Source organism: Sciurus vulgaris (assembly GCF_902686455.1).
Source record: "Sciurus vulgaris genome assembly, chromosome: 17".
Taxonomy (NCBI): domain Eukaryota; kingdom Metazoa; phylum Chordata; class Mammalia; order Rodentia; family Sciuridae; genus Sciurus; species Sciurus vulgaris.
In genome coordinates, this window is record NC_136478.1 from 36,613,583 (window position 1) to 36,632,991 (window position 19,409).

Sequence of the window (19,409 nt, forward strand, 5' to 3'; positions counted from 1 at the left end):
TAGTTATAAAGCAATCCTAAAAGCAAAACCTTTCCCATTGTCCTTTCCCTGCCCTAAGCATGTCTGCATTTCTTGAGAATTCTTTTGACACAGCTTAAATGATACACATTTTGATTCTCATCTTCTGTCCAAATATCATTATTGGCACTTAAAGCTTTTGTGTAAGGATTTCATTCTTAAAAATACTAATTTTACTTGTACTATCATTTTATGCTTTCTTATCCTTGTCCAAACAAAAGCTTGAGCCATTTTGCTGCCCATTTGCTTACATGTGGATTTTCATGCTTAAATAGATTTTTGTTCTTTTGATCTTTGGCCTTATTTTGGATGTAGGATTTTATGAATGGACACTAGCAATCACCTTTCCCTACTTTACAGGGTAGATATGAATAAATATATAAAGCAAAAATTAGAATTTCAGTTTGTTTCTTTTTAGAATTCAGATTATGGGTTTGATTTAGCTAGTAATTTGTTATAATAGGTTATTTAATAGTAGGATTAGAGACCTTTGAAAGAAGAAAATTTAATCTCTTTCACTTAAGTGAGCTAATCTTAAAATGATCCCCCAGAATTTGCTTTTAAATTGAGAACACTCCAAAGTAAATAGACAAAGTAGTACTATTTAAATAGCACTGTGCTTTGTGGAAAATAGGGACATTTAAAGTAAACTAATCACTAGTAAAACAGGTACATTTACCACTGAGGTATGTCCCAACCCTTTTCATTTTATTTTGAGACAGGGATCTTCTACCTCAGCCTCCTAAGTGACTGGGATTATAGGCGTGTGCCACCACACCCAGCTACAAGTAGAATATTCTTAAATCTTTCTCTGCTCTTTACCAATAAGATAAATGTATGTTGGTGTTGCACCCCAGGGCTGCAAACACTTCAGCATACTGTTTACCAATTCCAAAGTGTTGGAAGACTCCACACAGAGGCTTTGGACATTTTATTGCTCACGTGCTCATGGTGGCAGTGCAGGCCAGGACAATATGAAGGGCTATAGGATGAGTTATATGCCCACTGTGCAGATAGATTTCTTCAAATATTTTATTTGTGCATTCTTTTACTTTATAGCTAAGGCTGCTCTGCTTTGATCCCCATGTAGATTAGAGACAAGGGAAGTGGCCAATGCTCCCATCTCCATTTCCTTCCCTTTTTTTCAACCTGGATTGAACCCAGAGGTGCTCAACCATGAGCCACATCCCCAGTCCTTTGGATACTTTTAATTTTGAGACAGTCTCACTAAGTTGCTTAGCACTTCACTAACATGCTGAGGCTGGCTTTGAACTTGTGATCCTCCTGCCTCAGCCTCCCTAGCCACTAGGAGAACCCCCATGGGTCATTGTGCCCTACTCCATTTCCTTCTTTATCACATTCTTTGAAGTCCTTATCTCACAACCAACAAAAGAACAAATCTTTCTAGGTACTAACTGATGTTTAACTCAACAGTAGGAAAGTTAGTAGTGTAGTTTCCTCTTTTCCAACTATCACATTAACTGTTAAAATACTTAAATAATGTATAGCTTGACTTTTAAAAATAAATTTAAAATATTTTTAAAAACTGTCAATAGAAAGGTTTTTTTATGATACATGAATATTATAGGAAAAGTACATTATATCTATATATCAATAAATAATCAGTGTTTTTGATAAGGAAAGCTAAAAGAATTTTATTTTCAAAGCACATTTGATGATGACTTTAATATTTATTGACTTTTAGATTTTAATTATAGGAACCTTTAGAATAATCTAGTCCAGCCTTCCTCTCCTCACCTTCTTTCCAACTTCAGAAATTAAAACAAACAAAGCTATTGCAATGTAGAATAGCATGGAATGTTTATACCATCATGTACCATGGGCCGGAACTGGGCCTCATTCTACCCCATTACCACCTAAGCACTAGATTGTCTTACCTCTATTCACACATAAGTGAAAGCAAAGCCAGAACAGTAAATAAAACAGGTCATGACTTGACTTTATCTAATTCTGAGGGGAAAAAATTGTCAAAAAATCAGTATATTCAGCAAAACAGAAAAGCACCAGCATTTTAGTATCTTGGAGACATTATTAAATTTTGACAGATATTTTGTGATTGAAATGAGAAGGAAAGTGGGTTTTGTTGTTGTTTGGTATTGGGGATTGAACCCAGAGGCACTTAACCACTGAGCCACATCTCCAGCCCTTCTTTTATATTTTCTTTAGAGGCAGGGTCTCACTGATTTACTTAGGGCCTGGACAAATTGCTGAGGAAGGCTTTGAACTCAGGATCCTCTTGCCTCAGCCTTGAAAGCCACTGGAATTATAGGCTTGCGTCACCACAGCCAGCTGGAAAAAATGTTTTGTCATTTGAATCAGAACAATAAATAGAATGGTTATCTCAGACCTTGACAAAAGGAAAAAAATTATCAGTAAAGTCCTATTTCATCAACCAGGCTAGTCACAAAGTTTAATATTATATTAACATATGAACTTATCACAACATGATGACTATAATTAATAACAATGTATTGCGTACTAGAAAACTGGTAAAAGAACAGATTTAAATTGTTGGCAATACAAAACATGTTAAGTATATGAGGTACTACATATGCTAATAAACTTGATTTAGCCATTCCACAACAGGTACATATTTCAAAACATATTGTAGTACATAAATATAAACATTTTTTTAATTGAAAATAAATAATATTCTTTTAAAAACATTCTAAAGCAAATGTGGTTAACTTTCTGTATCCTTTTCCCACCTCATACTTTCTAAAATTACTAATAGTAACCAGTAGTATCTTCTGAAAAATTCAATTTTCAAAAAAAGAGAAAAGGGTGCAGTTTTCCTATTCTTACTATGTTCATATTCTTTAACAATATTCATCTGTAGTATTTCTTATCACCAAAATTCCTTTAAGTTCTGGCACTTTGTAGACTTGTCTTCAATTATATGAGGACATTAATGCTATACTTGTATGACAATAACTTATAAATCATCCTGTATGCTGTTTTACATCTGAAGCATAATAAATTTAAATAGTCATAATTCTGTCATTTGTGTCATTTCAACATAAATATTTTAAAGAAATTAAACTTATTCCTTATAATCTAGATAATATGATCCTCTTTTTGTTTTCTGTTTTTCCATTGATACAACACTTGTTGCTTATAGTTTGGTTTATGAACATTTTAAAAAATTAAGTATTTTTCATTCATGCCTTCTATTTTATGCTGTACATTACTTATTTAAAAATTGTGAATTTTCATAAAAACATCTGATCTGGTTATTATAAAATTTTTTGTGTCATATTCCATGTATTTCTGTGCCTACGATTTCTCTTTTGCTCTTCTGAGAAATATATTATTATATTCTTCCTATATTGTGATAGAAGTAGAAGACATGAATAGTTGGAAATTTTTTTTAAATTTAGTATATGTATTTCCAGCTTTGAATCGCAAGAAAATGTAGTTTTATATTTCTGTACATCACCAATCATATATCTGCTTTGTCTCTTGACAAATGTGATAGGAAAGCTGTTATTTCTACCTATAATCAGGTTTTATTTTAGCCAGTTTTGGAGATTTAGAAACTCAAGATAGAAATCTTTCAGCCTTAAATCCTACTTATTGAAAGTTAAAGAAAACTTTGAATTCTGTTTAAAACCTTCTCCCATTAATAGTCATGTTACTTGTATTATTTATATCTCATGGATTCTACAGTCATTAGTGAGTAAATTTTCTAGGTGGTGGAAGGTGACATTTTGACTTATCACCTATTCAAGCTGTCACGCCATGTTCTGTTCTATAATTCAAAAATCATTCATTTATTTTTCTAATTTAACTCAGAATTCCTGATTATAGATCAAAATACAACAGATTGGACTTTTTTTTTTTTTTTTTTTTTACCGTGCTGAGGATCAAACCCAGGGCTTCACACAGGCCATGCAGCTACCACTGAGCCACATCCCCAACCATCTTGACCTTCCTTTTTGAAAATTGTATTAAATAATTTTTTTCATTCAATAATTCTTGGTTTGAGACAACTGGATTTTCATCTGCAGGAACTATAGTAGGATCATAACTCGTTTTATATCAAAATAAATTTTAGGTATTTAAAAGTAAAACTAATGCCCAAATATACAAGAAGAAAAAGGATGAGGATAGGCTGATAGTCAGCACTGTGGTGTGGTAGGCCTTTATCCGTTACAAGCGAAACTTAGAAGCCATAAAAGAAAGTATCAGTAGGGCACAGTGGCCCATGCCTATTGTCCCAGCTTCTCAGGAGACTGAGGCAAAAGGATCACAAGTTTGAGGCCAATCTTCTCAACTATGCAAGATCCTCTGCAACTTAGTTTGACCCTGTCTCAAAAATAAAATGAAAAGGGCCAGGATGTAACTCAGAGGTAAAGTGCCCCTGACTTTGATCTCCAGGACAGAAAGAAGAAGAGGGGGTGGGGGAAGAGAGTGAAGAAGAAAGGGAGGAAGAGAACATATTAATACATCACAGACAAAAGCATAGTTTTGTTAATATGGGAAGGGCTTCTACAAACTGGCAATTGAAAGACACATTATCATTAATGGAAAAACTAAAATTCACAAAATACCATTTTCACAGATCAGACTGGCAAAAAAAAAAAGGTAATAATTCAGTTCTTGGTGCAGCCTCTCTGCCAATAATTCTCAAAATGTGCTCCAAACTTTGGCCTGTAAGGGAGTCCCTGCAGCTATTTCAGGCAGTCCACAAGGTCAAAACTGTTTTCATAAAATTGCTAAATTATTTTTTGCCTTTTTCACTGTGTTGACATCTGTACTGTCAATGGTGGGTAAAGCTGCTTTGATTTTAGCACAAGTCAAAAAGGTAACACTATCCAAGTATCCATTGTATTTTTCACTGACCTACACTCACACTATTTAAAACAAGAAGCAGGAGGAAGAAAGTAAGACATAGTTTTACTGAAGAATGTTTTTGTTGAAATAGCAAACAATACTTTTTATAAATCTCAACTCTCCCATGTATATCTTTTTAATACTCTATGCTTGGGAAAGAAGAAAAACACTTTCCTTTTGTATTTTTGGTTTCGGTACTAGCGATTAACCCAGGAGTGCTTTACCACTGAGTTACATCCCCAGCACTTTTTGCTTTTTATTTTGAGACAGTGTCCCACTGAGTTGCTGAGAGTTTCACTAAAGTTGCTAAGGATGGCCTTGAATTTGCAATCCTCCTTCCTCACCCTCTCTAGTCACTAGGCTTCCAGGCAGATGCTACCACACCCAGTATTAGTTATGCATGATAGTATAATGCATTTAAACGCTTTGATGTATCATACTCATGAGATTTTTATGGGATACTTCGTATCCAAACCATAACATTTTTTCACACACTATTTCATTAATTTTAGCTCAATTATTTCCTTCCTTCTACTGGTTTAGGAATTGGTTTGCTCTTGTTTTTCTAGGACTTTGATATGCATCCTCAAGTCGTTTATTTAGGATCTTCTGATTTTTGTATGTAGGCCCAAATAGGTATAAAGTTTGCTTTTATAACCACCTTCATAGTGTTCTGGAGATTTTGTATGTTGTATCTCTATCCTCCTTTGTGTTTGGAAATTTTTAATTTGCTCCTATGATTTCATTATGAAATAGTTCATAATTCAGAACTATTTTTCAGTCTCCATGTGTTTAAATAGTTTCTATTGCTTTTCTTGATTTTAAGATTTCTAATTTCATTCCATTATGATCTAATGAAACGCAAGGGATTATATTGATTTTTTTAAATTTTTTTAGTATTTGCCAAGACTTGCTTTGTAATCTAAAATATAGATGAATGAATTTTAATTAACAGAGCAGGAAATTTTCAATGGCATGGCTTTAGATTCTTCTTTACAATAACCTTTAAGAAATTATCACTTGTTGCATTTTGGTGGTATGGTGGAATAATATCCAGAGTTTTCTGAAAAGGCTATTAAGGCTACATATTTTCATATTTATCAACCAAAACAACATATTTTGATAAATTGCATGTGAAACCAATGTAAAAATTCAATAGTACTTTGTTAAGACAGATATGAAGCCAGGCAATTCCTGTCTTCTCACAAAAGCAATTTGTTTTGGAAAATAGTTATTTTTCATGAAAATATTATTTTACATGCAGTATTTTTACATTTGTTATTTTTTACTTTGTTAATAGATATTTCTCAGTCTTAATTTTTTAAAGTATTTTTAGTTTTAGATGAACACAATACCTCTATTTTGTTTCTTTTTATGTGGTGCTGGGATCGAACCCAGTGCCTAATGAGTACAAGGCAAGCGCTCCACTGCTCAGCCCCAGCCCCAGCCCCCAGTCTTAATTAATTTTTAATGTTACAAATAACCATCAATGTAACCCATTTAATACTCTGAGTTCCTCAGTTCCTAAGACTATCTAAAAGTTGGAGACCCATTCTTCTGGGAAAATTAAATAAAAATTTGAATTCTATAAATGATTGAATGAGTAATTATCATTTTAGGAATTTATACTACTTTAACTAATTTATACTCACTTTTAAAGTTACTACTTTATACTACTTTATACATGTTTGTGAGATTGTATAAAAGATTATATAAATTTGTTCATTTTTAGATTGCTTGAATTACCAAAAGACTGGAAACAGCCCAGTGTTTGTACATAATAGAGAATCAATTATATTAAAATAGATTCATATAATTTAATACTGTACTATAAATCAGGCAGATATAAATTTACCAATATGAAATCATCTCGCAGATAAATTAAATCAAAAATGTATGGTATAAAAAATATATAGAGTATACTATACTATTTGTGCAAAATGACATATGGCATTTGTATATGCAAGAACTGTCTTTGGAAGGATAAAGTACATAGGAAGGAGCCTAAAAAGAACTGATTCCAGGTTCCTCAGTAATCTAGAGATGTTTGTAGAATAATGTAGAACTCTGTAAAAAAAAAAAAAAAAAGTTATAAAGAAAACCTGTACTTTTTTCATTTGCTTTTTTATTGATTAAAGAAAAATGGTTGCTTTTTGGAAGCCAGAGTACTGAGAATATTTTAGCTGTTGGATTGAAGTTCATACAAAACAAAGGTACTATGTATAAAGATGAGAGGCTCACATATAAAATATGATGTGTAATAATGTGTAACTATTGACAAGCTTATTTTTCTTCTGTAGCAGTAGTGTTAATTATATAAATAATTAACCTTTTCAAAAAATTAATGACTTTAACATTAAAACCTGAAATAAGATCTTTTTCCAACACTGAGGAAACGTTTAACCACAGAAAACTTTGCAATTTAAAACAAGACAAATTAGGTACCAAGGGCCAAGTGATTTGATTTTAATTGAGGCACATTCATTATAAAACCATATGTCAAATAATTCTTTGGTTTTATCGAGATTGATGCAAACTTAAAACAAATAGGAACTTTAATCTGCCATACACACACTTTATATTGTGGCTGTTAATGAACTCTTAAAGTTTCTTTTGGCAGATGGAGATGGACAAATGGATCACTTACTTCCAGGCTGTGAAGATCAAAACTGCCAAAAAAGCACCATCTACTTACTGAGATCTGCAACAAAGCAGGTATATCAGCATTTTTTTAAAACATAAAAAAGAGTTATGTGCTTAAAAACAAAAATCTTACCAAAAAACAAATAACCCAATCAATAAATGGGCTAAGGAACTGAACAGACACTTCACAGAAGAAATACAGTCAATCAACAAATGTGTAAAAAAAAATGTTCAATATCTTTAGCAATTAGTGAAATGCAAATTGAAACTACTCTCAAGATTTCATCTCACCCCAGTCAAAATGGCAATTATCAAGAATACGAACAACAATAAATGTTGGCAAGGACGTGTAGAAAAAGATACACGTACATGGCTAGTGGAACTGCAAATTGATATAACCACTGTGGAAGGTGGTATGGAGATTCCTCAGAAAACTGGAATGGAACCACTCTTTGATGCAGCTATCCCACTTCTCAGTTTATACCCAAAGGACCTAAAATCAGCAGCCACATCGATGTTCATAACAGCTCAATTCACAATAGCTAAACTATGGAACCAACCTAGGTACCCTTCAACAGATGAATGGATAAAAAAATGTGAGATATATATATATATATATATATATATATATATAGTAGATAGATATAATGATATATATGTATTATGGAATATTACTCAGCCTTAAAGAAGAATGAAATTATAGCATTTGCTCATAAATGGATGGAACTGGAGAATATGCTAAGCAAAATAAGCCAATCCCAAAAGACCAAAGCCAAATGTTTTCTCTGATGTGAGGATGCTAATTCACAATGGGGCGTGTGACGGGGCTAAGGAAGAATAGTTACGTTAGATTAGGTAGAGGGGAGTGAAGAGAAGGGAGGGGACTTGGGGTCAGGAAGGATAGTAGAATGGATCAGACATAATTACCCCATGTACATATATAACTATATGACCAGTGTTGATTCTACATCATGTATAACCAGAAGAAATTATACTCCATTATATATGATACATCAAAGTACATTCTACTGTCATGTGTAACTAATGAAAACAAGTTAAAAGTTTTTTAAATCTTCAAAGGTTAGAAAAGACATCTGAAAAATCAGAACAAAGAGAAATACAAAATTAAGTAATTTTGTTCCTCTAACTTAATAATATACATTTAAATTCATTTTTATTCATTCATTGAAGTAGAAAGCACTGCTGCAGTCATTTCTGATAAAGAAAACCCATTTGGAATTCTATAATTAAATGAACTATTAGCATTTTTATATGCCAGAAGAAATGGTATAAAGCTATAATAAAGATATGATGTAGAAGAATATCATATCTATTTTTAAAGCTAACCTTGTTTATGTCTGTGGTATCTAGATCTACTTCATTTTCTCATGCTGACTTTTTACCTTATGGGTAAACAGTTTGAAATCTGAGAATCATATTGGAGAGTTAATAGGGGAATGATAGGTTATGACAATGGAATTAGTGAACTTTTTTTCTTTTGTAGGGTATTAAATAATAAAATAACGTTGATTTTTATAGCCCTATGAACATCACTTTTTTAAAAATTTATTTTAGATGTTTATAAACCTTTATTTTACTCATTTATTTATAGTTATGCTGAGACGTCAGCCCAGTGTCCCACACATGCTAAGCAAGTGCTCTACCACTGAGCGACAACTCCAGCCCCACATCACATTTTATACTAAAACATTAAAACAGATCATTCAGTCAGCATTCTAAAAGCATTTATTATACCCATATATTTTATTATCTGGAATTCTTTTTTAGTTTTGAATCAGTTAACACATTAACAATCACTAGTTCATAGGTATAAACAAACCTAGTAATTATAGCATATATTGAAATGACAGATTACTGTAAGAATATTTTCAAATTATAATGTCATATCTTCCTAGGAAGGAAGATAAATGCCACAGTTCTTGGTTGAACTGTTTCATCTATCACATCAAGTGAAAAATCTTGTTACTTTTTGGACCATAATACAGTTGTTTTAATGGAAATACTTCTTGTGATAAACAAAATAATACTTTTTTGCCTGAAAAAAAATGTAAAAATTAGTTAAAGGTGCAGACCAGTATTTTTTAATCTCGTTTTCTGAAAATATGTCTTTTTATCACTAATTTTTTTCTTTCTTTTTCCATAGCAAATTATACTTTCTTTGGAAAATGTATGACATCATTTGCTACACCCTTTTCAAGAAGCCATTTGTAATACAGTTTAGCTTGCATCCATAAAAATGAATCACCTGCTTATAAGTCCAAAAAAAGTTCTGTAGGCATGTTTGTCCTGCCATTTCAAGTCTGCTGTGCCAAACATTGATCATATATCTCCAAGTTATGTGCCAACATCCATACTCTTAGCAAATTTGGGGCACATCTATAATTTTATTAGTGTGATTTCTAATTTTAGTTTTGTATTAGTTTATCAAAAAGTGAATATTTTTGCACTCAGAAGAGAACTCTTTTCAAAATCAGCCTATTTTCTCTCTTCTATTATCAATATAGAAATAAAGACATAGTGAAAATTTAATTTATAGCTATTTTTATGTCAATTCATTTTCCTTGTCTGAGAAGTTTGTATCAGTTGCAGACAGAGCTTGTCAGACCTGATGGTGTTTGGAAAGCCTCGTGAACTGCTTGGCTTGAGGGTGATAACAAGTAATCTTCATGTATTAAGAGGCACAGCAGATCAAGGGAGACTTAGCATGTTGGAACTTCCTTCCTGAATTGGGCCTACTGAAAGGTCATTAGTATTAGATGATATTATAATCTGCTTTACTTCTTTGTAATACTCATTTGAGGTTATGTTTCTATCCTACACAAATTTAAATTGTGCAGTTTGACTCTATGCATATTAATATCCATTCAGTCCCAAGGTTCTAAGATTTTGTAAAAAAGCAAAGATGACTAGTGATTAGATTCTAAGGGAGACAACCTGTTCATCAAAATAAATCATAATACCCTATCATATTATAGAGGTGAAGAAAATAATTAAAATATGCTTTTAATGGATCATTTCTTTTGCAAATGGTCATTTTTTTTCTCAAGGTAACTATGAAACCTCATCTTTCTCTCTTATCCATAGTGGGTTCCAGTCCTACAGGATTTCAATAATAAGGGTACACTCTGGGGCTTTGTACCATTTGTTCATGAAGAACGACCAACTGAAATACCAATTCCAATTACCCTTCATATTGGAGACTACAACATGGATGGCTATCCGGATGCTCTTGCCATATTAAGGAACACATCTGGAAGGTATGAAAATTAAATCAACTGAGAAATATCGTATAAGATATCTTCACTGTGGCAATTTGTAACTTAATAGCACCTAAATATTGTATTGTCTCTTAGGTATAGATCATGATGCTCAGTTCTTATTTCCTTATTTGGTCCCTGAACTTCCCAGCTACTTAAAGTAACTGTTCCTTTTCACAGATTCATTTTTTTAAGAACAAAATTGATTAAGTAATCTAAAGTTTTTTCATTTCAACAAAATTTGATTTTTAAAAGAGTAAAAAAAAAAATAACAGACAAATGCCACAATTTTATTTTGAAACTGAAGACCATGATAGTTAAGAGCAGACCCTAGATTTCAGTATCTGTGACCTTGGACAGATTATTTAAACTCCTCAACTTTAAAATTGTACCTCTGGTGCAACTGAGATAAAAGTAAATGAATAATGTAGTAAGCTAACTGTACATACTGATAGGACTTGTAGTACATGTTACCTTGTTTTTTGTTATCAATGGACTTTTTATTTATATGTGGTGCTGAGAATCGAACCCAGTACCTCATGCATGTTTCTTATTTGGCAATGGCATTGAAAATTCCAGTATGATTATTAATATTATTTTCACACATGGAAGTTAGCAGATTTATATTACCAATGATTTTGAATGCTGCACTTTTTTTCTTTTAAGTAGAAGTACCTATAGCTAAACCAATGTGGTTGAATTCATAATTAACATGAATCTTGACAGATACCATAAATGACTATTCTAAATTTTAATACTTTATTCTTATATTTATCTTTTAATAAGTTGTATTCCTTGGCTCTTATTCTTTCTTGTCTCCTGTATCATCTATCTCTCCATAGTTTTTCTGAGCATTAATTAATTTGTTGACCCCAGAATTAGTAATAATTCAGCTCCACATTCACTACCAAGCTTGTGTTGTAATGCAGTGCCCCAATAAAAAAATCACACTTATTATTGCTTTTAATACCAAGTAACATTGTGTAGAAATCCAATTTTTATAGAAATGTATATCATAATAAATATCCCTAAAATTTTTTATAGATTATGAAGAACCTATACTTAAACTTATGTAAGGACCTTGATATGAAATTAGAATGTCTCCGTTTGTTTTACAGAATTTTTCAGGATCACGTTCATTATGCTCTGTGGAGTTTACATATAATCTGTGTTTGCCAAGCAAACTGATGTAATGAAAAAAAACTTCTAAATTGAATCTGAATATTATTCCTTTTAAAAAAATAGTGGCATATAAAAACAAGGAAATGTAAGATTGCTTTATTTTAGACATTAACCCTATTAAAAAGAATAAGAAATTACATCTTAAGTTCACTTAGGACTATAATTACTTATCCCTGGCAGAATACCCAAAGAATTTGTATTTTTGCTTTAAAAGTCCTTTATCAACATTTTCCCTTCAAATATGTAAATTACATTCCTTTACCTCTCAGTAATGATGATATCAATAGCATCGTAGCTGTATGGGAAACCATAGGTACCAAAGGAAGTCATACTTTTCTATATGAAGTTCAGGTACTTTGATAAAAGTAACTGCCTAGAAGGCAGAGTTTCTTTTCTGTTATTTTGGGATAGATAATAATTAAAGGATAAATTTCAGAACATTTCAGTGTTTGCCAAATCACTAGGTAAGAAATAGCCCTCTGCTTGAAAGGGAGATGTGTGTCCAGAATTCAACATAATAGAGTCTTAGAAACCAGAATAATAAAAGTTATGGTCTCTACTGAGAACCTTTTCCTACATGAATTCGCTTTTATCAAAAAGCAGTTTATGATTTTTAAATGATTTCAAGACTGCTATATTGCTGATGATTAATACTGGGTTGATGTTTATAATTTGAAGGGTTTCTACCTGGAGAAAAGTCTGTCTCCTTTTACAGACTTTGAAAATAAAAGTAGGGAGCAAATATGTAGATGAAAATAAAACCTATAACATCTGTAAAAAGAAATATAAAAGAAATTCTGAAACCGTGGGTTTTTTTTTTTGGGTTTTATTATTTTAAGAAGATGGTTGGGTTTGTTTTCATTTAAGCTAAATGCCTAATATGTCATAAGTTGACCTTTAAAATTATGTTACATTAAAAATATCTTTACTAATGACATTTTATGGAAGCAATAAGTGACTCTACAACATGGTCAGAGATCACCTTTTTTCCTCTGTTCCACCACAAACTGAAAACCCTGGTTTCTTTCACTCTTGCTGTCCCATTGCCACTCAGTCGCCTTTGCTTACTGTTATAGTCTATGTATAGTCATGTTGTGTTATTCTCTGAACATAAATTTTTTGAGAGAAGGCCAATTGGCATTGTTCCATTATTGTGCTCTTATGCCAATAATAAATATTCTATTTTTTACAATAGTTTTAGTTCATTATGATGTGAAACCTAAAAGATGTTTAATTTCCCCTGTATTTGTATGCAACTGGAAAACTCTTTAAAGATAAATTATTATAAAGAATATTTGAGTACATCTCTAATAAAACTATTGTCCTTTTGAATTTCTCAACACTTTTTGTTTTTTTAAGCCAGAGTTACTAAAACAATACAAAAAAATTGAACAGGTAGTTTTCCCCCTAAGTGCGCCCCTAAATGAACTAATGCCACAGGTCAAATTAAATCTGAATTATAATTTAGAGTTGATATTAGGGTTCTATTACAAACTTGACAAGCCATTTTTAAATAATGTTCTGAATCTTGTTTGATAATTTTCTGAATTCAAAGTCATAAAGCAGATTGTTATTTGCTTATAAGTACATATTTGTATAACACTAGTGCTATAATTAATGAATTATCATTATGTAAAGTACATTCAGTGCATTTTTCTTGAGAATTTAAGTATGTATAAGAATATGAATTCTCATCTTTATCTTACTATTTCATATCACCAGCATAGGATACAACAAGAATGTTAGTATATTTAAGAAGTGTTATTGATATTAATAAATTGTCAATCAGTAGATAAAATTGTACAGCAAATTTCACCTTCCTAAGTAGGCTTTATAGGAGAGTCAAACCTAGAAGTAACTTTAAGAAAAAAAGAAAAAGGAAAAACATGTTGGCAGCAAAGAAGCAAGAGTCTGGGTATCAGCCATGAAAACATCCAAAACATGATAAACAGCAAGTAAATAAATGGCCAAATACAGCATATTACCTATTAATTAGTGCTGGGAAGAAAACAGCTATAGTTTATAATGTGACTTTAGTACTTATAATTTTTTTAGGTAGTGTTATCTTTATATTAAAATATGAAAATAAATAATTCAGACAACTGCTCATAGTACCCAGGAGTAATTTGTAGTTGGGACTCTAAAGTTCTCAAAGTCCAAATCCTGTACTTTCTGTTTAAGGAAAAAAAATTTGGAAGGAAGGGAATGCTAGATAAGCAAAAATACATTTTTCACAGAATTTACAAATGATGTTGTGGACAGATAGTAGAAGATACTCTGACAAAAGAAAAGGAGCAAACTAAAGACAAAATACAAAAGTTCTGTGAGCCTTGTAGAGGACAAAGCAAGTATCAATCCTTATATGACATAGCAGCAGTTTCTCATTGAAATTTTTGCTGCCAAGGAGATTATGTGCAAGCATGTAGTCTTTTGTGTTATTTATTCAGAAACCAGAGGTGATATTTGAATATATTAGTAATATACATTCAGTTCACCAGTATAAGATGGAAAATGATCAGAAGCAAACTAGGATTTGAGATTTTTCAAGAAAGTAATAGTTGGGGTCTTTTATTGAAGTTAGCTAATTGCCCAGTCAGTTATAATCTGTATTTTCATCTACATTCTTTTTTGCATGTGTACCAGGGATTGAACTCAGGGGCACTCAACCACTAAGCCACATCCCCAGCCCTGTTTTGTATTTAACTTAGAAACAGGGTCTCACTGAGTTGTTGTAGTACCTCTTGTTGCTGAGGCTGACTTTGAACTTAGGATCCTCCTGTCTCAGCCTCCTGAGCCCCAGGTATTACAGGTATGTGCCATCAGGCCTGGCTTGCATTCTTGGCTTTATAAAATCATTTGGCTTCATACTGATGACTCTGACTCAGCAAGAAAAGGTTACAGTATGGTCTACATGATTTACTTTAAAGGTCAAGGAATTTACAGTATAGTGGCCTAGATCTATATGAACATTTCTAGTCACTTTGTTTTCATTTTCACTATGAAATATACTAAAACAGTCTTCATTATTTTAAATTAGAGCAAATTTCTCTCTGATTTTATATTTTATAACTTAAGTGTTTCATACATAATTTCTTTGAAATAACATTATTTACCATTTTTTTCATGAATGAGAAAAATGTAACTAGGTTCCTAATTTGCAACAAAAGTGTAAAAAAAAGTCCTATTCATATTCTGCCTAGGAATATTCACTGTTCATTTGACAAAGTGAATCTTGGTTTGCTGTCCCGTTCCATATTAGCATGTGTAGACATTATTAAGGATAGGCTAATTTTAACCTAACAACCTACATCATTAAATCTTGTGACTAAAATCATTAACTGATCTTTAGTTAATAAATATCTCTAAGTAGGTAAATTAGCTGCAATAACAAGTTATTGAAGACTAGAGAGTATTTTAATATTTTTGCTTATAAAATTACAAATGGGGGTGTAGAACATTTTTCTCAAATGTTTCCTTCCTCAAAATTAAAAAGGGTGACTGGGGATATAGCTCAGTTCATAGCATGCTTGCCTCTGGGTTCAATCCCCAGCACTGAAAAAAAAAAAAAAAAATTTTTAAAAAGGGTACTGAATTTGAGAATCATATTTATTTCATCACTGGGTTTAGCAAAATGCTTTTTTACTGCCTTCTGAGTGATTATTATGAAGCTTCCAGAAATATTCAATATGTCATTTTCTTTTAAGTCGGTTTTTACAATGTAGGGCATCTTATAAGACTTTTGACTTGATTTTACACTATTTCTGATTGTAATGTCTTATTCAGTAGCTTCTGAACCTCAAATGAGGAAGGATACTAAATTTATCTTATCATTGAAAATAAAGGTGATTCCACCACTACCATAACAAAAACACTGACATGAATTAAATGTCTTTATTCTGATGAAAGAAGTGAAAAAGGCAAACAATATTAGAAATATAAAGGAGTTATAACTGTAGATTCAGAGCAAATTGAAGAAGCAACTTTATGCCAATACATTTAGTGTATATGAATAATTATTAATAGTTTGATTAAAGACTGTTGACAGACTATATAGTGTTCAATACTGATTGCTGATAAGACTAAATAATGTTCACTATGTCTCCTTCAGAATTTACAGATTCCTGCCAATGTTTTAGCTCCCTGGCTACAGTGAGCTCATAACTAACAATTCCCTCATATTTTTCATTTTAATAAAGAATTAAGAATTTTAGTATAGAATTCTTTAGCGTAAAAGAATAGGCAATCTCATTATAGAAAAAATATTTATCCATAAATTCTAACTGCTATTGAAGCTGGGGTTGTTAATCAGTGAAATTTAGTCAGTAAGTTCTGTAATGATGAAACAGAACAGAACAAGATTTCAAAACATATAATACCTTTATTTTCAGTGATAAGATAAATTTTTCCTTGATTATTTTATTGTTTTTATATTTAATTTCTTCCTATTTCCTTCCTAAGGTTATTTTCTCTTTTCTTTGTTTTGTTTTGCCTCATTTTGTTTTGGTTTGTTGTTTTTGTGAGTTTTTTTTTTTTGTTTTAGTGGGGTTTTGTTTTGGTTTTTTATTTTTTATTTTTCATTTTGCTTTCTTTAGTTACTTTGATTAATAAGCTATAATAGATTCAGGGCCTCCAGTTTGCTAGACTAGACAGATCCCCAGCTAAATTTCCCAGGCTGCCCTTAAACTTTCATTCCTCCTGCCTCAGCCTCTGGAATAGCTGGGCTTACAGGCCTGTCATCCGCCCTCCAAAGCTTCTAATAAGCATTTTTATGCCTAAATATTTATTATATACTCAGCTTTGGTGCTTTAATTGTTCTTTTTTTAATTTCAAATTTGTCTTAGCCACAAACTTAGCAAAGTGTTTGAAAATGTTCACACAAGTGTGTTTGGGGAATTTTTTTTTTTTTTTTTTTACTATTACTATTTTGGGTTTGGGGTCTTTTGTTCTTTATTCTTAAAGGTAGTGCTTTTAAATCTGGCTTGTGCGTGACTTTCACAAACTTGTTGAGATTTTTCTGGTAGTTTAATATCAATGAATGGTTATTTGAAATATCACTCATGTTAATTATGTTATTTCAATCTGCTACATACCCTTACTCTGTGTATTTTTAAAAATGTTAAAAGTATGCAATTATCAACTTCTCCTTCTATTTTTAGTTTATATCTTTGTACCCTTAGTTGTTAAATGCATAAGACTATATGACTGTTTTGTCTTTCTCCTTTTATTAATGAAATTTTTTCCATTTAAAGCTTGAGTTCTTTTTTTTTTTTCTCCTCCTTAGTAATATAATTTCTACACTATTTCTTTTTCTCAGCATTTACCAGACATTGTTTTCTGTTTTATTTGCAACTTTGCTACATCATTCTACTAAGGTAAAATTTTTGCATTCAGTGAAATGCAAAGGTCTTAAATATATAATTTATTGAGTTTTGATGATATAACTAACACCCTAATCATCATTTTCTTCACCTCAGAAAATTCTCTCATGCCTCCATTCTAGTTAACCCCCAGCCATTGTTTTGATTTGTATCATCATGGGTCAACTTTACTTGTTCTTGAACCTTTAGAACACTCTTGAGAGTAAAGAAGACCTAAAAGAAATGAAACAACATACCATATTCATGTAGCAGAATACTCAATATTGCTAAAATGTCCAACCTGATGTATAGATGGAATACAATTCCAGTCAAAATCCCAACAAACTTTCTTACAGAAACTGATATGCTGATTCTTTACTTTGATGCAAAATCATAGAACCTAGACTAACCAAATTATCTTGAAGAAAACAAGATGGACAATTCATGCTACCTGACTTTTGGATTTACTGTTAGGCTGAAGTAATCAACACCCTGGTATTCACATAAACTACTTATGAAAAGCAATGAAACAGAACAGTGTGTTGACAAATAATAAAGCTATACATATATGAGCTCCTGATTTCTTTTCAAAGGTGCCAAAGCAAATGGCCAATAGAAAATATGAAAAAGTTTTGAACATTATGGGTAATTAGTGAAATGCTGTTAAAGACATTACCATATACTTTTTTATACCACTATAGTTCAATTAAAACCAGTAGACCACTCTTAAGTAAACAATTAAGACCAGTAACACAAAATATTGGTAAGGATATGGAATAACTGAAACACTGATACTTTTTTTTTTTTTTTTTTTTTTTTTTTTTTTTTTTTTTTTGGTACCAGGGATTGAACCCAAGGGCATTCAACCACTGAGACACATCCCCAGCCCTTTTATTTTTTATTTTGAGCCTGGGTCTCCCTAAGTTACCTACAGCCTCACTAAATTGCTGAGTCTGACTTTGAACTTGAGATCCTCCTGCCTCAACCTCATTTTTTAATAGAAATGTAACATGGCATAATTATTTTAGGAAATTTGTGGCTTTCTATAAAGCTAAACACATACCTTCCCTATGATCCAGCAATTCTACACCTAGATATTTATATGAGAAATGAAAAGTTAAGTTTACTAAAATAAACTTACAAAAGAATATTCATAAGCAGCCTTATTCCTAATAATAACAAATTGAAAAGAGATCAAACATTTGTCAACCAAAAAAATAGGTAAGCAATATGATGTATATATATTATATTCATATAATACCACTCATCAATTAAAAAAAAAAAGCCAGAGTCGTCAGCAACATAGATGAATCTTAAAATCTTTACATTGAATTAAATAGGAGACATGATGGAAGTTTTTTTAAACTGAATATATTAATCTGTGGCTGTGAATGGTAGAATTTAACCCCTTCAAAGAAGGATTATACTTCAGTTTTTAAGAGGTTGGTATGTGAAGTCTGGTTTCGTTTTTGTGGCTCCAAAATTTGTTACCTGTCTGGTCATAGAAACTGATTTACCCCGTTCATTTCTAAGGCTTAAATTCATTAATAATAATAATAGTGATACCTCATAAACTTGTTGTGAGGTTTAAATGGGATAATATATGCAAAGAACTTGCAGCACTGACTGGCATAGCATCGCTCTTATGTGTTTAGCATTACATTAATTATTTAATATTATTATTATATGGTCACACATTATTTGATTTATTCCTGCTGTTTTATGTTTTCCATTTGTTAGGCTTTTTCTGGTTTCCTTTTCTTCTTTTCTGCCTTTGTTTCTGCCGTTTTCTTCCTTTTATACTTACTAATAAGGGTAATATATTATCCATTTTTGTTATAGTGGTTATATTTCAATGTTTATCACATATGCCTAAAATTTATTTTTGATGAACCACCAAATTTAATCTGAAACAAAAATTGTAGCATGCTTTCAGTTCTCTTTCTCCCAACTGTGGTCACTTTCCATTCAGTATCATCAGTTGATTGATTGACTGATTTTCACATTTTGTTACTGTAGTTATTTGTTTGGCCACAGGATTTGGTAGTTTCTTTGATTAACATTGAACGTCTTG

The 19,409-nt window shown here is 31.5% G+C and overlaps 1 protein-coding gene across 2 annotated transcripts in view; it reads left to right on the top strand.

Annotated features, from left to right (window-relative positions):
* The window catches only part of ITFG1 (integrin alpha FG-GAP repeat containing 1), a 264,804-nt gene that overhangs the window by 139,600 nt on the left and 105,795 nt on the right, over nt 1-19,409 (top strand). For both annotated transcript variants that reach the window (XM_079117640.1, XM_079117641.1), the window contains 2 exons: nt 7,496-7,590; nt 10,624-10,796. In XM_079117640.1, coding sequence (XP_078973766.1) covers nt 7,496-7,590; nt 10,624-10,796 — 268 coding nt within the window. The remainder of the gene's footprint in view (nt 1-7,495; nt 7,591-10,623; nt 10,797-19,409) is intronic.